At 38.4% G+C, this 18,034-nt stretch overlaps 1 protein-coding gene across 1 annotated transcript in view; it reads right to left on the bottom strand.

Annotated features, from left to right (window-relative positions):
- MLLT4 (myeloid/lymphoid or mixed-lineage leukemia; translocated to, 4) overlaps window positions 1-18,034 on the bottom strand; it is a 170,694-nt gene that overhangs the window by 100,069 nt on the left and 52,591 nt on the right. Inside the window, exons 4-8 of the mRNA XM_015422166.1 lie at window positions 17,231-17,388; window positions 14,134-14,294; window positions 10,100-10,257; window positions 5,809-5,920; window positions 4,919-5,086 (exon numbers count right to left, since the gene is read on the bottom strand). Coding sequence (XP_015277652.1) covers window positions 4,919-5,086; window positions 5,809-5,920; window positions 10,100-10,257; window positions 14,134-14,294; window positions 17,231-17,388 — 757 coding nt within the window. The remainder of the gene's footprint in view (window positions 1-4,918; window positions 5,087-5,808; window positions 5,921-10,099; window positions 10,258-14,133; window positions 14,295-17,230; window positions 17,389-18,034) is intronic.

Genomic DNA, 18,034 nt, shown 5'->3' with positions numbered 1-18,034 from the left:
AATGGATTATAATTTTTTATTCATCTCTCAGATCCAGGATGCTAAGTAATGGCATATCTTCCACGCCATTCCCACTTTAAGGGGTACTACACAGTGTTGCCCTATTTCTCCTCTTATTTTTGATTTATATCTGGAACCTCAGCTTGTACCTTTAGACAAAATAACATTTATGGCTTTGCATATAAATCCCTGAAATTTAGAATTACTCTTTATGCAGATTATCTTTTATTATTTATTTTAGAACCTCAGTCTTCCATTCCTGCATATGATTAATATATGCAATATGATTAATACTTTTGGAAACTTGTTTGTATATTTGATTAACTGGGCAAAATCTGAGTTGATGTCACTGGGAGACAATATATCACAAGAGTACATTTGCCTATGGACATTTTTAGTAGTGCTCAGATGTCATTACTTATATCTTGGAATACTGATTTCTAGAGATATTACATGCATGATTATGTTAAATTTTAACAAACAAATTGCTGATATATCTTTGGATTTGGACAAATGGTCAAGTTTGAACTGGTCTCTACAGGGCAAAGCAAATACACTCAAAATTAGAGTTCAGTGGCACCCTTAAGACCAACTAATTTTGTTCTGTTGCTTCAGACCAACACAGCTACCCACCAGAATCTACACTCAAAATTAATTATTATACCTAGGATTATTTCTATTTTACATGCAATTTCTTTCTATATATCTTGCAGATATATTAATAAAATTAATACTTTGTTTTGGAAATTTGTGTGGGGTTTCTCACCCACATCAAATTTCTTTAAAGAGGATGCAATTTCTATTCAATGAAGTGAATTTGGTTTTCTTTATATTAGTTTATATCATCAGGGATACTTATTAACTTGTACAAATTACTGGATCACTCCTTGCAATTGGACTATCCTTACTGAACTAGTTCTTCTTGTCTGGTGCCCCTCTCTAAGTGGAATGCATTAGGGTCTACTTATGCTAGACTGCACCCCATTCCTCCTACAATTTCTACAACTAAGGAACAATGATGTGTAATGGCACAACAATATCAATTGGATCCATTTTCACATTCTAAATTAACATTATGGACCAATCCAGATTGAAAAATTGGGAAGAAATCTTTTTTATGGAAGGCTTTGACTGATGGGGGACTTTTACATTGGACCAATTGACAGATTATGATTATGAGTTTTTGTCATTTTCTCAGCTGAGGTCTAGAATGACCTGTCACTTTCTGTAGAATGGCAATATCTACAATTTCAAGATTTGCTGGTATCTAAATAGGCCCTGCGATATTAAGCGTCTCAAAATCCCCTTTGCTCCTGGAAACTAACTGAATCAAAGAAAAACAAAGCCTACAATGTTTGTTTATGAATATTTGATTCTGATTAATAAATATGATATGCAGAAATGAAAACAATAAGGAGCTAGATCACCCTATATTTCCAAAACAATGGGGAATGGCCTTGAAGTTTATACCTGCCCTCTCCGTGGTTCTTAAGTTGAGACTTGTCCAGTGTATCCTAAACATTTTTTTTTTTGCTGTATATCACAACAATTCTTTGGCAAAGGATTGAGTAAAATGTCTCATTGTTGATGTTGTCTCACAGGAGGCATCCCATAAACATATGCTTTGGACATGTTTAGTCATTTGGTTTTGGGGAGAAGAAGTTATCACTCATATCAATTTTGTATTAGAATGTCCATTGATTTTTGAGAATGCTTATGTACTTTTAAACTATCTGCCCATCCTTCAGAGGCTAACCGATGGACAACAGAAATGGACCCTCCATGCCCTTACTACAGCTAAAAGGCTTGTATTACAACACTGGAAAGAGAAAAGCACACCTCTGGTGACTCAATGGACTGAAGACCTTAGAACTCGATCAACATTTGAATGTGTGGTATATAGACCGCAATTGCATAAGGACTTATTTTTAGATATTTGAAAATTGTTTATAGAAACGTATGTCTAGATCCACCATAACTGTCACTTTACTTTATGTATATCTTTTAATTCTTTTAAAAATCTTACTTAGTTGCTGAATTTTAAGTGTTTTTTTCCTGTTTTTGTTTGTTTTTGAAAGAAAAAAAGAATTTCATGGACCCCCCCCCCAATTATTTATCATTTAGGTTGGTCTGAGAGTTAGCAAGTGGCTAAAAAGACACCTTACAAGTTCCATAGCTAAACAGGGATTTGAATCCAGATATAACTGACCCATTATGCTTAGTGGCTCTCAAATACTTCCAAAACTATCCACCAGTGAAGGAAAGGGACAACACACCTGTAACAGAGAAAACTGATGGCTTCCATGGAATCGTTCCACAGCATGCCCCTCCAACATGGCCATGCCTCCCTTCCAGTCAGTCTCTATTCAGGGTAGGCAACCCTCCTAGATGTGATTGGATTAATCACCAATGATACCCATACACAACAGAATCATCGGACCGCAGTAGCTGTTACCCATTACATTTCTGTATGAGTTAATGCTCTAGGCTTGCCTCCTTATAACACGCAGGTTCCTATAACAGGCAAGTTCTTATGAATGCTTCCTAAAAAAACACATGCTTCTCTAGGCACATAGTAACACATACTCTAAAAGTAAGCCTCTGCAGCTGTAAGAACTAAGCATGCATTGTGGACTTCAGCTATCAGATGCTTGGGGAACCATACGCAGTAATTAAAATAGAATGATTTTTAAATGTCTCTAAATTAAAGATTAGTTCAAGACAATAAAAACTCTATACATAAGATGTTAAACATAATTGCCAATTAAACATAAAGAAATTTCTGGTTTTCTGAAATATCAATAAGGCTGTAAGCCTAGAGACCCTTGCCAGTGAGCTCCAATGAACATAGTGAGGCTTATTTTTTGGGTAAACGAAATGAGAATTATGCTGCATGTGAAACATTGCCTTCTGCAGGTTTTAGCTTCTTAGTTTTACAAGATTCCCATTAAACCACTATAACTGTAGATATAAAGAACTGTTTGGGCAGGAACAATCTCATCACTGTGGTAAATGTCCCTGTGCTAAACATCTAGATTAGATTACTGCAATGTGCTCCAAGAGCCAGTGTGGTGTAGTAGTTAACAGCAGCGGACTCTAATCTGGAGAACCGTGTTTGACTTCCCACTCCTCCACATAAAGCCAGCTGGGTGACCTTGAGTCAGTCACAGTTCTCTTAACCCCACCTACTTCACAGGGTGTCTGTTGTGGGAAGAGGAAGGGAAGGCGATTGTAAGCCACTCCAAGACTGCTTCAGGTAATGAAAGGTGGGGTATAAAAACCAACTCTTCTTCTTATATTGAGCTGCTCCTGAAAACTGTCCAGAAGCTACACAGTTGATACAGAATGCTGTAGCCAGAATATGGACTGGAGTGGGTCCGAAGGACCACGTCACTTCTGTCTTGTCCATCTACACTGGCTTCCAATTTGCTTCTGGGCCCAATTTAAGGTGCCGATATTGACCTTTAAAACCCTACACAGTTTGGGGCTAGCATATCTGAAGGACTGCCCACTCCCATATGAACTTATCCATCCACTCCAGACATCTTCAGAGGCCATGCTTCATCTAAGGCTAGACACAAAAAGCCTTCAGGGTTGTGGTTCCAAAACCTTGGAACTCCCTACCCAGGGAGATCTGTCTGCCTTACTCTCTTTTTCCATCAGTGAGTGAAGATTTTGTTTTTTTGGCATTCCCCCACTAATTGTTATTGGCCCCTGTCACAAAATTGATTCCCCAGTTGTGTGTTAAGTGCTTGAATTCATTTTTGACTGTCATCATTTGAAAACTAGAACCCCATGTATAAATGCGTTTTCTGGATTGTTATTCAAGACAAATACTTAACCTGTATTTGGTTATTCTACAGTGTAATTACTAGCAGCTAGAAACAGTCAGAATAATTGTTCGACAGTTGGCCATCTATACACTGTTACAGCTCAAATGTCAGTTTTGACAGCTAGTGATCTAGATGCCAACTTAGATCAGCTAATTAAGTAATTAACTATACTGATTGGTTGCCTAATTAGCAAGTTGACAGCTGGGCTAGTATATAGGAGTTTGAGGGCAGGGGTTAGGTTATCCTATCTTAGGATATGCTAACGACAGAAGCAGTGCAGAATGCAAGAAGCCAAAAGACATGCTGCATGCTAAAGCCACATGAGAAGCACGTGTAAAGCTGAGAGGACTATACCATTCTCTTCAGGACTTCCACTTCCCTGCATTATTGGCTGCTGGAAGAGCTGCTACTCAAGACATCTGCTGGAGCTTTGGAGTTTGAAGCCACTTAGGGGCAGTGTTTAGAGACATTAGTCAGATAGGTTTGTTGTTTTGTTGTTCCATTATACACTCTTTTCCCTTACATGTGTGTTTTTATGTTTTGTCTGTTTTTGTAATAAATTCCTAAAATTATATTTTTCAATTCTGGCATGAGCTACTAGTCCAGAACCAGGCTTATTTTGTTTCACTGCCATGCTTTCGCTACCAAAAAGACCTTTTGCTAATTGGATATAATTAAATTCCTTTTTCATATAAAATCTCAGCCAGGTGACATCATTGGGACACCCAGATGTCATGACAGCCCCCTTCCATGATTCTGTTATTATGCATGTTTATACATTTTATTTAATTGTTTAAATATGTTATTTACACTTTTTAAATGGAATTTAATGTGTTGATGCTTTAATGTTGGAATGTTTGCTACCTTGGGAACCCTATTTGAGTGGAAAGGTGGCACAGATATGTTGTAAATAAATAATGAAATACATAAATGTCTATAGCAGTCCTAAAAGCATTTTGCAAACCACAATAAAATCCCCAAGCACCACAGAGGAAGGAAACCCTCAACTTACGCCTACCCAAAACAATTTCTAATGTGAACTATTCTAAAAACTGAATGGATGTTGTTTGCAAAGGATCTGTTACCTGGACTTAGTTCAACCAGATAAGGTAGTTTCTCTGGAGGAAGGGAAGAGCCATAACCAGACCCGTCAACTCTTTCCTTTCCTTTAAATGGCTTTGCATCAATTTGTTTCTTTGACTTCTTTGGGACATAATCAGGTGGCCGCCTTTTCAACTGAAAGACTAATATTCCTAAACACAGAAACACGAAAAGATTATTGGTTCTGCACTGCTTTTAGTACATGCATAAATAAAATTTCTACAAAACAGCACTTGATTATGTTTACTGGCTTGGCTCCAATGGAGTGTTTCCATGGAAGGATGGATTTCTGCAAGAATGTTGGGTTGCAGCGGGAGAAGGAACGGAGAAAGTCACGGTTCCAATTCATAGAAACACTTTGTACGATACAATGCACCAGCCAACTCTGCCTTTCTACACTGTCATTATCCAAATTAAATAAATTTAATTTTGTTATTTATATTATTTATAGCCCACCTTTCTCACTGAGACTCAAGAAGGACTGCACAATGTAATTCAATGTGATCAACAGGATAAGACATCTGATAAATAATGTAATCTGACTAGGACTACAAGAAATCAAAACGAAGCATAGAGTATTAGACACGATATGTTAAACAATGTAGAAAATAGTATTACATAAGCATAAAGTGAGAGCAGTATAATACATACAGCAAACAGATAATACATTCCCATTCCCTACGTAAAAGTGCCTTCCTGAATCATTTTATTGTAATACATAATCAGAGAACCAAACAATTTTCTACTGGAAAAAGCTCCAATATTGTCCTCTTTAAAGAGCCAACAATCCTAGTGCAAATACCTAAAACTAAGATGGATTCTCTCTAACACGGTGTTAAGAGCCTTAAAAATACACACTGCACAACCTAGTTACCTTTATCACTTGGCCATTCCCTGAATATCTGAAGTGGGCACTCATCGTCATCCAGAATAGACTCTTTAGCACCTTTATCATCAGAATGCTGTGCACCAGGAGGAAGCATGACCTACAGAAAAGATAAACAGTGAATTTACTCAGAACAGTTACCCATAGTGCTCTTGACCACACTACTTTTATCACTCACTCAGTATGAAAGCATGTTGCTACAAGCTATACAACATACTTCTTCCTTGAATCCAATGGGCTACTGAGACCCATAACTAACAAGGAGGAAAGAATGTATAGCCAAGCATATCTCACGTCCCATTTTATGCATCTGTTATTACAAATCAGAAAGAGAAGAAAAATAATGTGGTTGAAGATTTATACTTGTCTTTAAATTTGCAATAATTTAAAATGAATTCAGTATGGAAGCTGGATGAAAATATGAAAAATGGCAATCTGTTACTCCCAACATATTTGCTTACTACCCCTCACACTCAAAGTTAAGGGTGATCTAACAAGCAGTAAGGAAAACTTATCTTCATGCTTTAAAACAATCATTAAATGAAAAAGCATGAACAGCTTAACTAATATACAAATACAAAACATCAAAGGAACAGCCTAATCACCATGTTAGCAGTCAGACCCCTCCCTCTTGCTGAGGAGCACTTTATAGACAGAAAACCATAAATACCCTTCTTAATATGTATATATCTGTGCAAATGTCATAAGCTGCAATGCACTGCCTGGCCTAAAAGGACACCAAATGAATGCCAGACAGGACAAGTCTGGGCATTTAGAAGTGTGGGAAAAGAGTGGCTTACAAACTGACAACCTCCTCCCCACCCTAAAGAGATGCATAGTTCAGGACAATTGGTCTCCCAAGATAGATCTCCTCACCTGGGATTAACCTCATGCACATCCAGTCTCCCTTCCCATCATCCATTTACCCTAATTATGCAACACTTAACACTATCCACAAACCCTTGTAGTTTCCCCATCGGGTTCTCAGAGGGTCATAAAGCACCATTAGCACCTATAGTTCACCTCAGGTAAATTCATCAAGGTCACCCAAATCATTGTTCATTTCTGAAAAACCCATCAAGTCATTGTTTTGGAGGCAAACACATCAGACTGCCCCAGGGAGCATTTTCCTCTATAACTGTAGAACACTGCTCCACAGCAGAGTGTGTGTGTTCCTGGTACTAACAGCATCCACTCCCACTTTGTGGGTCTCTTTTCCCTGTGAAACACTGACTCTTTTGCTGCTGCTTCTGTGGACCTCTACAATATCTGGTAATTACAGCCCCTTTCCCCTCAACTATTCACACTCCTCCGAGTTCCTCTTAGCTAGCCTTGTACGTGTTTAAGTGTGTTTGTATGCTTTGCCTTTTTATTTCTCTTTTAATTAAAAAAAACCCCTTTCCGGATGAACATCTGCCTTTGTTTGAGAGTTCTCTTAATGGGGAAAAATCCTGGTATACACTGGTGGAGATCCCAGTTACCCACCTCTCACTCTGTCTCCTTTAAGCTAACTCCCCCAACTAATTAGGAGACTGCCTATTTGGGTAATAACTACCAATGGGTATATTCTGGCATTCAATACAATACAATAAAGAGGTAAGGAGGTTCTAATATATACTGTGAAATACTCTCCAAGTTGTGTCTCATAATAAGTGAATTGACACAGCAAAGGAAAAAGTTACCATAGGCAATGAATGCAATATAGTTCTCTCTCAGCACAATGTAAGGCAACACAAGTAAACTGAGCAAATTTCTATATGCTTATATTTTGCTAGAAATATATGATTGCAGACCCTTTAAGAAAATAGGTGAACATAGTAATAGCCAACAATATACCATAACACTGAAATATTGTTTAGGATGTTAACCTTACAAATAAAATTTGGAACTCATTTGTACCTTACGATTGAAACGTCTTTTATGGGTTCAACAATGGCTAGGGAAATGTCATTTGTTAAGTCTTCACCAAAGATATATTAACCACTACTGGGAAATCAGAGCAGTCACTCCCTTTTTAATGTTTAAACTTGCAGGAAGAACCAGTCTTTACAAAAGATGGCATTATTTTGATTTCAGTGGTTCTAAAATCTTCCGAGGTCTATTCTAACAAGGTATCTTGGCTTTAAAAAAAACAAAACCAGATTTTAACAGTAATACCCTATTCTGCAGAAAAACAGAACAGTTCTTTGGATGCTATTATCAATAAAGCAGCTTCATAAACCAATACAAATAACAGTGAACACCCCATCATTCCTTTTGAAAAGCAATCTAAAACTTGGAATACAGCAAAGAGTGCCATGAGCCAAATGAAAATTAAGCTGACACGAGGAATATACTTCATACCAAGAATGCTAAGTAAAGATACAACGATGGGCAAGTTAGATACAGCTATGGTAAAACTGAGAATTTAGTTCTTATCTGTTAGTTTCTTTCTGGAAAACATTTTGAATATCAAGCCTCATTATAAGACAATTCCCCACTTCCACTCAGTCTAAGCACACACTAAGCACCACAGTAGGCAGGAAATGAAGAGTGACCACCCACCACCACCACCGGAGACAGGAAGTCAAAGCTGAAGTGGACAGATAGTGGGAATCATCCATTAAAGAAGCCCACCTCCCTCAGTGTGGGAATGGACTCCTGATGGTTTCAGAAGTCTTTGTCAGGGTTTGACAGATTCCAGGCCTAGGTAGCCTGGGCACCTACAAATTTCATTGTGGCGCCTAGTATTTTCAGCAATGATTTTATTATGATGACAGCCAGGGTAATTCCAATTTTAATTTATGTATTTCAACACTTTTGTCATACCACAGCTTGAATAAAACTTCAACAAACTGTGAAGTATTTAGTAGTAGGTTTTGTCGCAGCAACAATTAGAAAGTATGGTCATAAAAATACAAAACCCTGAAGGCTGAATAGTAAATCTAAATTTCTGGGCTGATCCCTAGAGCAAAGGAAAATTTGTCAAGGCCTGGTCTATCTTATGTTCACAGCATATGAGACATCTTAGAGGCCTGTTGTCACAGGTGAATTAAGTCTGTAGCATTCTCTCTTTTTGGTCAGCCTTTTCAAACTTTCAGCCATAATGCCAGAGGACAGGTTGTCTATTCCAGTCACCACTCATTCACAGAATACTCAACTGATTGGACCTTTGGCAATTGATCACAATCACAGCTTTAATCAAACGCCAAAACACATTCTGCACAGAGCTCTGTCACTGACAGTTACTAATCACAAACCACTTTCTCATGGTGACACAGCTAAACAGCAAGACAAGCGAACAATTAGCAGCTGCTGTAGGAAACAGTGGTCATCTGTGACTGGGCACCTAGAATATTTTTATCAAAAACCTTCGTTTGTTTTAAAACAGACAGCAAACCTAACTCAGCAGTGTTAGCTTTTAGTAATGCTTGCTGCTTTCCAGTAAAAATAACCGTTCCTTTTGAGCAAGATGCCAAATCAAGCTAAATATCAACTCAACAGATAGCACTTTGTATCACAAAAAGAAAGATTTTGGCCCAACCTTATCAACTCTTAGCTTGATTTATTTACAAAATTTATATCCCTCCTTTTTGCCCAATCAGGGTAACCAAAGCGGCTGACAAGTAAACATGATATGAAGAACCTGAGGGACCAAACGCATCTCCCTGTCCACTCAGGCCAGCCTGTAAATAGCAATTGTAAAGTGGATTCATAGGAGCTTTCAGGCTGTAATTCAACAGAGCTAATTCCGCTATACTGCTAAATTAGATTTATGGGCTTTGGCCTCAAGTCCACAGTAAGGATCTATCCCATTGTATCTGGGGAAGGAGATAAAAGCCCCTGAGAGCAAGCAGGCAGAATAGGTGAGTTCACTCAGCCCTTGATGACTAACAGTCTTTCTCCTCAAGCCACTTTGTATTAAAGTTGTAGCAAAAACAAGCATATTAAAATGTAAACTTTTTACTGTTTCAGAGAATAAACAATCAGTATGCCTTACAAAGCCTCATTTAGTTCAAAACATGAAACCCATTTAGCTCAAACCTGAAAAACATTATTGTGTCATCTCCACTCAGTGTTGGCTTCAAATAAAAAGTAATGCTCTATCATTGATTTTGTAATGAAGCTGCTACACAAAAAGTCATTTGGACGCTTTACAAAATTTGTAATGTTGAAATTGAGTAAGGGACCAAAAGAATCATCATCATATTTTACTAAGTTGTAAGAAAACGTGCTCCAATTATTAGCTTTCAGAAATCAAAACCATCTTCAAATCATTTTCTTTACTGAATTTACTCACACGAGCAATACAGTAATCCTTGGGGTTTTCCTTTTCCAGACCATACTTCTCCAGAGCTTCAATAACTGCAAAATCTGCAGTATCTGTAGTGGACAGCAGGATTGTCTTGTATGGTATATTTGGTTTCAAACTGTCTGCATAAATCCTCAGTGTTCCACCTATGAAATACATTTCATTACATTTTAATGAGATACAAATGCATCCTGAAAACATGAGTTCATTTATTTTACAAATCTAATCCAGAGGACCACCAAAAATTCAGAGATCAATGAAGGACTTACCTTTCTTGACGACAGAAAGGGCAGAACAGTGTTTCTGAAATAAGGCTGACTGATGCTTTAACCTGTTGAGTCTGTTTCAGATGAGTCACACACCTTCACAAAGCAAGTCTAACAGAAGTCTATTTATGTTTCACACTACACCTTCCTTGATTAGATCTGATTTTATACCAATTCTGCACTACCTATCTTTAACAATTTGAGGTGGCCCTTGCCCTCTCTAAAAGGATTGTTTACTGATTAATATAGTGTCAAACTGCCCTCCTTATAATATTTTCCCACTCCTGCACTTCTGTTGCTTGTAACTGTTTCATCCTGATAAACAGTGGTTTTGGAATCAAGTAACAGGCCAGAGCAGAAATATTATAAACTGGAGAAAACAGAGATCCCAAATAGATTATTAGGACAACAAACTTTTAGGCTGCAATCCTAAACACAGTTTTTAGAAAGTACACCCCATCAGATTCTCTGGGTATTACTTCTGGGTAAATACCCAGAGGATTGCACTGCAAGTTTGCCAAGAAGCCTTGTAAAATCTTCTAAGTACATTATTTTAATTAAAATGTGGAATCTCTAGTACGTATTTATTTTGGTATTATATATAATGAAATATACCCTATGCACAGCTGTTCCCCTCTCTTCCTTCCTTTCTTTAATGAATCCATTCTTATAGACCAATGGCTATGAACGGCTCACACTGACAGGTCAAATAAATTAAAATCAACTACATACCAACCCTCCTATTTTTATGTTTAATAACAATCAACACAAATTTTACTTCTGCCAGGGTAGTTTTAACTTCCATTCTGGTCCATAAGCAATCCTTTCTGAAGAAGGTACCATTGCCATATCGTGTATGAAGGGGGAGATCCAGCTTTGTCTGATTGAAATAAACAGGGCACATTCAAATAAACAATGTTCTAGCGTGCCAATCTTTCCTGTTGTGCAGTTATAAAGCCTGTCTGCAAAGGGAATCCTCCCCTGACAGCCTGTCTTTTCTTCCAAAGGGACAGCATTCAATTGAGCCAACATAAACACAGTCTCTTATATCTGGGTACTGTCAAAAACTCAAAATATAATGGCAAGGAGTTTGACAGGAAAAGACCCAAGTATAATGGAGAACATACTTTACAGGATCTCCTACTAGTACTAAGGAAATCCAATTCATACAGGCTCTTTATTGTAAGAGTTTGTGAAGCTGTCATCCCTGTTATCAAAATAATCTAAGAATATACCCAGGAGTTGCAGCCGTGCCTCGATCAGCCTTAGCCAAGGGCTTTTATATCTATTCTTTTAAAAATAATACAGATAACCATTTTCTGCTGTTGCAAAGTGTATTTTTAGCCGAAACCTAAATGTTGCAGCTCACTCTCCAAGAAACATTGTGCCAATTCTGCACATGGAATAACACCTGCAACCACCTTTTGTGCTCCTGTTACCCTATGCAAAAACTGCAATCAAAGTTTTATCTATCTGTTCCCCAGCAGCCACAGGGGCTTCATAAAGAAAATGTGACCCAATTTTGCTATTAAATATTATTACAGCTGCAGAAACAAATTCTCCAGCTTTCATGTAAAAAAAATAATCAGACAATTGCCTTCATTGCTATTGCAGCTTTGGAGTATACATCTGTAAGAGGATATGACCAATTCATATTTGCATGAAAAATTATTCCTAAATACCTAAATTTACTAACTTGCTCAATAGGTTTCCCATCTACATACCAATTCAAAACACCCCAAGACTTACATTTGGAGAATTCCATCACCTTACACTTACTATGATTAATTACCACTCCTCCTTCTTTGCAATAGATAGAAAATGCTTTCATAAGGCAACACAATCCTACAAGAGTTCTTGCTAAGATAATTGTGCCATTGGCATAGAGCAAGGCAGAAACCGGAATGGATGCCAGCATGGGATAATGAAAAAATTATTTGTTCAACCTTTGCACCATGTCTTCAATAGGGAGCCAAAAGTCATCCCTGCCTAACCCCATTCTGCAAAGGGAACAGATCAGTTAAATGAGCTTTGGTACTACACCATACTTGCCCCATAAGAGGGTTCCACATAGAGTTTGTATCAACCATAATAGTCTACCACATATTGAAAGCCTTTCCAGTTTTTGCCATAAACGATCTCTAGGGATACTATCAAAGGCCACCTACATATTTATAAAGGCTACATACAATCATCCACCCAAGACAGACTTTTTAAATCAAATGATTAAGTAGACTTCCTTCCCACAAAGCCAGCCTACTCATGTCCAATTATTTTTTCAGAGTGGACCCAATCCCTCAGTCAGCATAACAAAAAAGCTCACTAGTAACTGTAAGCATAATGGCTACTAAACCTAGAAGCAGCTTCTGGCTTGGACTTCCCTATCCAAGGGAGACAATATATTGGGCCAGATCTATTCTGAACTTCAAAAGATTAAGAAATATGTCCTATTTAGGATGCTATTTTGAAAGAGATAAAGGTTGGTTCTGCCCTTTTAAATCATTCTATAAACTTCTAGTGTAAGCCGCCCTGAGCCCATCTGCGGGGAGGGCAGGATAGAAATCCAATAAAATAAATAAAATAAAATAAAAAAATATTGCTTAAAGCTTCAGAGGAAATAAGATCCCTACTTGTGGGGTATTTAAAAATGCCAATCTGTATTTCAAAGTGCAATCCTAAATAGTGCTACACCTTTCTAAATCCAATGAAGTCAATGGGCTTAGAAGAGTGTAACATAATGTTAAGGTGTAACATCAAGAGGACATGCCAACTTTAATAAAGTAGGGTTAAAGTTGTATTATCCAGCACTTGATAATCCAGAACATTCAGTTAACTGTCACTGCCCACAGGGCAAATTCTCCCCCCTCAGCAACTGTAACTCTGTATCTTCAGGCACACACATGTCCTAATCCAACCTCTTCAAGTAGCCAGCTTGATGCCTCCAGTTGCTGCAGGGCTTCTGACAGTTTGTGTTTCCAGCTGATGTCATCCTTAGTTGCCACTACCCCCTTCAGCCTGCCTGAGGCCGCTGGGAGCCAGCTCTGCTGCAGGGATCCCAGGCAGCTGGCCTACTTGTCTGCCTGCCTCATAAGACAGCTCCGTGGGCAGGGGAAGGGTCCCAACCAAGTATGGGGGCTATTGCCATAGTGATCCCAAAATGATGGGTGTGGTCACTGCTTACTGTTCTGTGCAGAGGGCAAGGCAGAGATAAGCTTCAGTATCCAGCACTTTTGATTAACCAACAACCCCATTTCCCGTACAGCTGGATAACAAAGATTTTACTGTACAATGGAAAAAAGGAAAGGAGGGATTCTAAGATTAACAGACCACAACCAACTCTCTGAATCATATTCAAAGGGCTCACTAAGAGTAATTAAAAGGCATAAAATAATATAGTTAAGATACATGAGAAACAGCTTGGGATAAATTTAAAAAATCTCTTTATTAATTATGTATTATTTGGGCATGAGTTCAAGGAGAAGGAATAAAATAGTTTCTTAAGCTACCACTGGTAATGACAAAGGAAATTCTTTTTGTTCTTAACACTTATAATGTAAGCAGACATTGCCAGTGATATGGTGTATTAGAGAATGTATTAATTTGTATAGCACTTTAAAATGTATGATTTGTGTTGCAATCATGTTATTTGGAAAATAATAAAATATTAAAAAAAAAAAAAGGGCTCAATGGAGACAGGCAAATTCGAAAGTTTCTGAACAGCTTCACCTTTCATACATTTTGTGATTAAACCATCACCTGAATCTGGCCTGCCATCAGAGCTCCGGAACTCTTGCATCCTTTTCTCAAGTTTTTGTTGTCTCCGTCTTTTCATTACCACCTCTGGATTGGATATTGTGCGAGTGAAACTGGTTTCAGGCATATCTTTGTAGACCTCTGCTGCAAGACGAGAATTCTCACTGCCGAATTAATTTAAAGAATCATACATTATTCATTCCTATTGACCCAAAGTATCATTCACAACAAAGTATGTAAAGGAATCTGAAAGGGATGACATAATAATGAAGTTCCATATAAATTTTATTACAGTCACCTTAGACTAAGCTTTGCTTTGTCTTACAATATCAACTCCACCCAAGATATGTACTGATATAAACAATATTGTACGTACTATTGAATATCAAGTGCAGTCAAACCAGCAAGGAAATTAAACTGAATATATTAAGGGATCAATAACAATCTATTTGCAATTAAACAGTAGTTTAAAAGCAGTTTAAAACAGTAGTTTAAAAGTTAAGAAAAAAAGTGTTCTTTAAATAACAGTCGTGATTGGAGAGTGTTCTCCCTCCAGTGTCAGAAATAGTTATCAACTTCTCTGCTTGCAGAGACCTACCCAGATGATTAGTGCCTTGATTAAATAAACCAAGAGGAATAACAAGACTAACAGATCAAGTATACAGAAAATAATCAAAAGGCCAAAAATGGAGACAAAAGTATTTATATCATGCTTAACATTTTACATCTTTCATCTATGGGTGGGGAGAGAGGAGGAATTTTTAATGACTGCAAACTGGATAACTAAATATTTAACAACTTCCTTCAGAAAGCTTCTTTTGCCTACAAATACCAACTTTGCATACATACACAAGAAGAAGAGAAGAAGAAATTAGATTTATACCCCGCCCTTCACTACCAAAGGAGTCTCAGAGCAGCTTACAAACTCCTTTCCCTTCCCCTCCCCACAACAGACACTCTGTGAGAAGAAGAGAAGAGAAGAGATTGGATTTATACCCCGCCCTTCACTTGGAGTCTCAGAGCGGCTGACAAACTCCTTTCCCTTCCCCTCCCCACAACAGACTCCCTGTGAGGTAGGTGGGGCTGAGAGAGCTCTGACACAAACTGCTCTTTTTCAAGGACAGCTATGCCAGAGCTTGTGACTGACCCAAGGTCACATCAGCAGGTGCAAGTGGAGGAGTGGGGAATCAAACCCGGTTCTCCCAGATTAGAGTCCACACACTTAACCACTACACCAAACTGGGGCTGAGAGAGCTCTGACAGAAACTGCTCTTTTTCAAGAACACCTCTGGCAGAACTATGGCTTGCCCAAGGTCATCCAGCAGGTGCAAGTGGAGGAATGGGGAATCAAGCCCGGTTCTCCCAGATTAGAGTCTGCGCACTTAACCACTACACCAAACTGGCTCACAAGTATCAAAATAGATACCTAAATATCAAAATATGCATGCAATCTTCTTATATTTGCCACAGTGAAAACTGCTTTTATATAATTTGGGAGGAAATAAAACCAACTGTTCTCCCTAATTATGGACATTCGATAGAAGTCACACATGACCAGGCAAAGTAGTATATACATTTATGGGACAATTTCCAGAACTCACAAGAATAAGAATTTTTTAAAAAACTGAATTCAAGAGCCATTTCTGAGGTAAACTGAGAAACATTTGGATGACCACCATTCATTCTGAAGAAATCTGGGAACATACCAGTCCAAGCAATTTTTAAGAGAAGTAGTCATGATGACTGCCTCAGCTGCCTAGCATTCCGATCCTGAAGTGATAAACGGAATGCATGTCTAAAACTATAGCTGTTGTCTACTAAACAGTTGTCAAATTAATAAATAAAATATCAGCTACCATATTTATTGTATTATTTATTTTATTCAATTTATACCCCGCCCTCCCCGCTATTTGTTTCTAAATATTATTGCACAAAAATAATATTAACTGCCAATCTGCATTTCCCTCTGAGAAGCCTTTGCTGCATGGCTTTATCAGAGAATTGCTTGTGATCAAGGTAAACTGAGACTGAAAAACAATAAGAGTGGATCTACCATTTCCTTAAAAGGAGCTCCTCTATGAAGTGAATAGAGCACCATATGTGCTAGGAACATCTTTAGACTAGACTGCATTATCATGCTGCTGTTCCTATTACAGTTGCCAACTTCCAGGTAGGATCTGGTGTTTTCTTGGAAGTACAACTGATTTCCAGACTACAAAGTTCTTTTCTGATAGATGTCTTAAGGTGGCTACAGAGAGCTGATGCTCTGGGACTTCCATTTCTCCTATGGTATACCACAGAGACACAGAGAGACTGACTGATAATTGCCTGTCAAAACACTAAAAGCTAGAAGGAATTTAGGAAAGGACAGGATTGCTGTTGGTGGGCATCTTCCTATGAGTCTTCACATTGGATTTTTTTTCTCCTTAACACTGAAAAAAGTCTGAAGACAATTTTGATAGATGTTTTTAGTTGAGTGATAGGAGGCATGAAATTTATATTGGACTTTAAATTGGACATTGGACTTTGGTGGGAGGAAGCAACCTCACAAGAATGGGATACGCTGATCTTTGACCTGGATGTGATGTCATATCTTTCATGAGTTCCCTTCGCTCTCCAAACTCTACCCTTCCCCAGACACTGTCCTCAAATCTTCAGGACTTTCAGGATCTGGAGTTGGCAAGTCTAGCTCTTGCCTGGGAAGAGGATTTAAGGGAAACATCCGCCAAGACACACTGAATGTATTGTAAGAAAAGACACATCAAAAATCCTTCAAGCAAGAGGGAAGACAAAGGTAGTAGATTCTGTGCATTCCTGTCATATCTGCTCTTTTCCTTCACACAACAATCACAGAAGAAAATACACAAACCACAAAATTTATGCTGACAAAGAGGTAAAAATATTGTAAATTTAAATTACATCAAAATCCTCTCCTCACAATAAATCATGTGTGTGTACTTATGAAAACAAAAACCCACCAATTCTGAACAAATTATAGTTAGCCATGCAAGAACCAACCCATGTTACAAGAGTGTTCTATCTCCACTCTGGAACTATTCATCTATGTACACGAATGTATAAATTAGGAACTGAAACTCACATATCATCCCCATGAAATGGTCTATCATCCAAAGCTTGCCGCAATGCCTCTTTCTCTCGCCTCTTTTTTTCCTTCTTTTCTTTCTTTGATAGAGTTCGTTTGAAGTTCTGGATCACTCCCTCTTTCTCTTGTTTCTCAGGGCCATTGCTTTGAGCCTTCTGAAACAAACCGGTAAACAACTCTAACCACTTTAACTTCCAAGTAAAATCTTATTTAAAACTGAAGGCAAAACAGGTTTGCACTTACCTGTAACTGTTGATCATCGAGTTGTCTTCTGTGCAGCCAAAAATAGGGGATTGCGCATACACAGGCTTGCCAACAGAGAAAATTTTCTAGGTTCTTAGGAGTGCAGAGGGTGCACCCCCACCTTGGCTCATGCTCACAGCATTCCCGCCAAAAGTGCATTGAGGACAAAGGGGGACACCATTTTTCCTCAGTCCTTCCACATCACTGAGCCCTCCTGCAGCGAAACAAGCCACTGTAAGACCTCCCAGTGGGGTAGGCGGAAGGGAATGTGTGCCTGCATAGAAGACAACTCAATGAAAACAGTTACAGGTAAGTGCAACCCTGTTTTCATCTTTGGTCTTCTTTGCAGTCCCACATACAGGAGAGTATCAAGCTTCCCAGAGGTGGGTGCAGTGTTCCCACTAAACTGCGATAGCGTGCACTGGCGCACAAATTTTTAGCCTTTAGCACACAGATTTTTGGCTCAGTGCAGGGTGAAAAAATTCCAGTGAGTCACACCTCAAGGAAAAGTGAGGTTCTTCCAGTGAGGTGGGGTTTTCAGGCAGGATAGAGTCCCTT

Source organism: Gekko japonicus, unplaced genomic scaffold, assembly GCF_001447785.1.
Source record: "Gekko japonicus isolate JY-2015 unplaced genomic scaffold, Gekko_japonicus_V1.1 scaffold347, whole genome shotgun sequence".
Lineage (NCBI taxonomy): Eukaryota > Metazoa > Chordata > Lepidosauria > Squamata > Gekkonidae > Gekko > Gekko japonicus.
This window is presented reverse-complemented; position numbering and strand designations above follow the sequence as displayed.